The sequence below is a fragment of the Orycteropus afer genome, unplaced genomic scaffold (genome assembly GCF_000298275.1).
Source record: "Orycteropus afer afer isolate SDZICR_OR568_19922 unplaced genomic scaffold, OryAfe1.0 scaffold00122, whole genome shotgun sequence".
Taxonomy (NCBI): Eukaryota; Metazoa; Chordata; class Mammalia; order Tubulidentata; family Orycteropodidae; genus Orycteropus; species Orycteropus afer.
In genome coordinates this window covers 8,144,201-8,147,769 of record NW_006921709.1, presented here as the reverse complement: position 1 = coordinate 8,147,769, position 3,569 = coordinate 8,144,201, and the positions used below count along the sequence as shown (strand labels likewise).

The 3,569-nt window shown below is 37.5% G+C and overlaps 1 protein-coding gene across 1 annotated transcript in view; it reads left to right on the top strand.

The window, feature by feature from the left end:
• The window catches only part of MTREX (Mtr4 exosome RNA helicase), a 158,440-nt gene that overhangs the window by 28,761 nt on the left and 126,110 nt on the right, over window positions 1-3,569 (top strand). The window contains exon 6 of the mRNA XM_007944182.2: window positions 3,351-3,525. Coding sequence (XP_007942373.1) covers window positions 3,351-3,525 — 175 coding nt within the window. The remainder of the gene's footprint in view (window positions 1-3,350; window positions 3,526-3,569) is intronic.

Sequence of the window (3,569 nt, the reverse complement as noted above, 5' to 3'; positions counted from 1 at the left end):
TTGAACCGCCAGCCTTCTGGTTAGCAGTCAAGTGCCTTACACACTATGCTACCAGAGCTCCCAAAGAAGGTTAGGAGTGACTGGAATAAACAATCAGTTGCGTCTATGTAAGTTCAAATTGAATCTGAAGAAAATTAAAACGATGTCACGAGAGCCAAAATATGACCTTGATTATATACCATCTGAATCTAAAGACCATCTGAAGAATAGATACCATGCATAGACTATCAGTGATCGCAGACCAGAATGGTTATGGGATAATACAAAGAACATCATACATGAAGAAAGCAAAAGATCATTTAAGACAGGAAAGGAAGAAAAGACCAAAATGGATATCAGAAGAGACTCTGAAACTTGCTCTTGAATGGAGAGTGGCTAAAGTGAGTGGAAGAAATGATGAAATAAAAGGGTTGAACAGAAAATTTGAAAGAGCAGTTCAAGAAGACAGGTATAGTATTATAGTGAAATGTGCAAAGACCTGGACAAAATAGAGAAGGGAGGAACATGTTCAGTATTCCTCATGCTGAAAGAACTGAAGAAAATATTCAGGCCTCAAATTGCAATGTTGAAGAGTTGTAGGAGCAAAATATTAAATGACTCAGGAAGCATTGACAGAAGATGGAATATACAGAATCACTGTACCAAGAAGAATTGGTGGACATGCAACCATTTCAGGAGATAGCATGTGATCAAGAAGAAATCTTACTGAAGGAAGAAGTCCAAGCTGCATTGAAGGAATTGGTGAAAAACAAGGCTCCAGGAATTGATGGAATATTCATTGAGAGTCTTCAACAGACAGATGTAGTGCTGGAGGCATATACTCGTTTATGCCAAAAAAAATTGGGAAGACAGCTTCCTGGCCAGCCAATTGGAAGAGATCCATATTTGTGTCTATTCCAAAGAAAGATGATCCAACAGAATGTGGAAATTATTGAACTGTGTCATTAAAATCACATATAAGTAAATTTTTGCTGAGGATAATTCAAAAACAGTTGCAGTAGTATATTCCAGAAATGCAAGCTGGAAGAGAATGTGGAATGAGGGATATCATTGCTGATTCAGATAGATCTTTGATGAAAACATAGAATACAGGACAGATGTTTACCTGTGTTTCATTATCTATGCAAAGGCATTCGACTGTGTGGTCATAGTAAATTATGGACAAAAGTGCTAAGAATGGGAATTCCAGAATGGTTGGTTGTGTTCATAAGGAACATGTACATGGACAAAGAGGCTCTCATTCAAACAGAACAGGGGGAAACTTTATGGTTTTAAATCAGGAAGGGCGTGCAATCATGGTTGCATCCTTTCACCATGCTTATTCAATCTGTATGCTGAACAAATAATGTGAGAAGCCAGACTACACAGAGAAGAATATAGCATCAGGGTTGAAGGAAGACTTACTAAGAGGCTGCGACATGCAGATGAGACAATCTTGCTTGCTGAAAGTAAGAGTGACTCAAAGCACTTACTGATGAAGATCAAAGTCTACAGTCTTCAGTATGGATTGCACCTCAACATAAAGAAAACAAAAATTCCTCACAACTGCTACAATAAACAATAAATATCCATTATGATAAATAGAGAAAAGATTGAAGTCGTCAGGCATTTCATTTTATTTGGATCCATAATCAATACCCATGGAAGCAGCAGACAATAAATCAGACCTTGTATTGCGCTGAGCAGATCTGCTGCAAAATACCTCCTTAAAGTGTTAAGGATCAAAGGTACTACTTTGAAGGCTAAGGTGTACCTAACTCAAGCTATGATATTTTCAGTTACTTCATATGTGTATGACAGCTGGAGAATGAATAAGGAAGACTGAACAAGAGTGATACCTTTGAATTGTGGTGTTGGTGAAAAATACCAAAAACTACCATGGACTACTAAAAGAGTGCACAAATCTGTCCCAGAAGTGCAGCCGGAATGCTTCTTAGAATTGAGAATGGCTGGATTTCGCCTGACCTCCTTTGGTCATATTGTTAGAAGGGGCTATTCTGGAGAAGGATGTCATGCTTGGTCAAGTAGAGGGTCAGGGAAAAAGAGGAAGACCCTCAAGGAAATGGATTGATAGATCAAGTGGTTGCAATAATGAGCTCAATCAATCCAAAGATTGTGAGGATGGTGTGGGACCTGGTAGTGTTCTGTTGTTAGTTGGGTCACATGAGTTGGAGCTGACTCGAGAGCATTTAACAGCAACAATCCTTAAATTAGTCTACTTCTGTTTGTTCAATTTAGGGTAACCTCTCGTAGTGTAGTGCCTAAGGCACTTGACTGGTAACCAGAAGGCTGGCAGTTCAAACTCACTGGCCACTCCTCGGAAGGAAGATGGAGCAATCTACTTCTGTAGTGATACTGCCTCAGAAACCCAAGGAGGGGTTGCTATGAGTCGGGTTAGACTCGACGGCACATAACAACAACAACCACCACTACCTGCCTCCGCCTGTGTTCCCTCTCCCAAACTTTCATTTGCATTGGTCATCCTATATGTGGGCATTAATGAATGAAGTTATGAACTGATACACTATGGGAAGAGGCAGGAGGGCTTAGTGGTTAAAGTTATATTTCATTCATCATTAATTTAGTTATTGATATAATTAGATTTATGTTTGCCTCTTTCTTGGTGTGTATCTTACCCTTTTTTTTTTTTTTTTTTTGGATATTTTCTTCTTTACTGCCTTTTTTGTGTTTAATAAGTATTTTTAGTGTACAATTTTATTCTTATTTTTTTCCTAAGATTGCTTTATATGAGTTGTGTTTTTCATGGTTGCTTTAGGGCTTACAGAATGTATCTTTAGCTAAATTATAATAATAATTTCTATAAAGTATGGAAACATTGTTCTAATAAAGGTCTGTTTTTGCCTTTTTTTTTTTTTTTTGGTGCTCTTTTTATCTTTCATATATGTATCATGTATGTGTGCTATAAACCCAGTAAAACCAAAATCAAACTCACAGCTATCGAGTTGATTTTGACTCATAGTGACCCCCATTGGGTTTCCGAGGCTGTAAATCTTTACAGAAGTAGATTGTCCCATCTTCCTTCTGCAGAGTGGCTGGTGGCTTTGAACCACTGACCTGGTTAGCAGCCAAATGCCTTATCCACTATGCCACCAGAGCTCCTTAAACCCAGTAATACAGTGTTATAATTACTAGTTATAAGAGTGGCTGGTGGGTTTGAACCACCAGCTTTCTGGTTAGTAGTCAGGTGCCTTAGGCATTCTTCAGAATCCATTTAAAACAAGTAATTAGGGAAAATTTGGACATATTTTATATATTAATACAATAACAACATCAGAAAACTTGATGTAAAAATTTTATAATTACCTTATTTTTTGCTTTCACATTTTTAGGTATGCCATTGCATTGGCCTTAAGGGAAAAGCAGCGTGTAATATTTACTAGCCCAATTAAGGCTCTGAGTAACCAGAAATACCGTGAAATGTATGAAGAATTTCAGGATGTTGGTCTGATGACTGGAGATGTTACTATTAATCCTACAGCATCTTGTCTTGTTATGACCACAGAGGTAATTTGTATAGTAACTCATTGATTTTTCTTTTTTAATCTTAA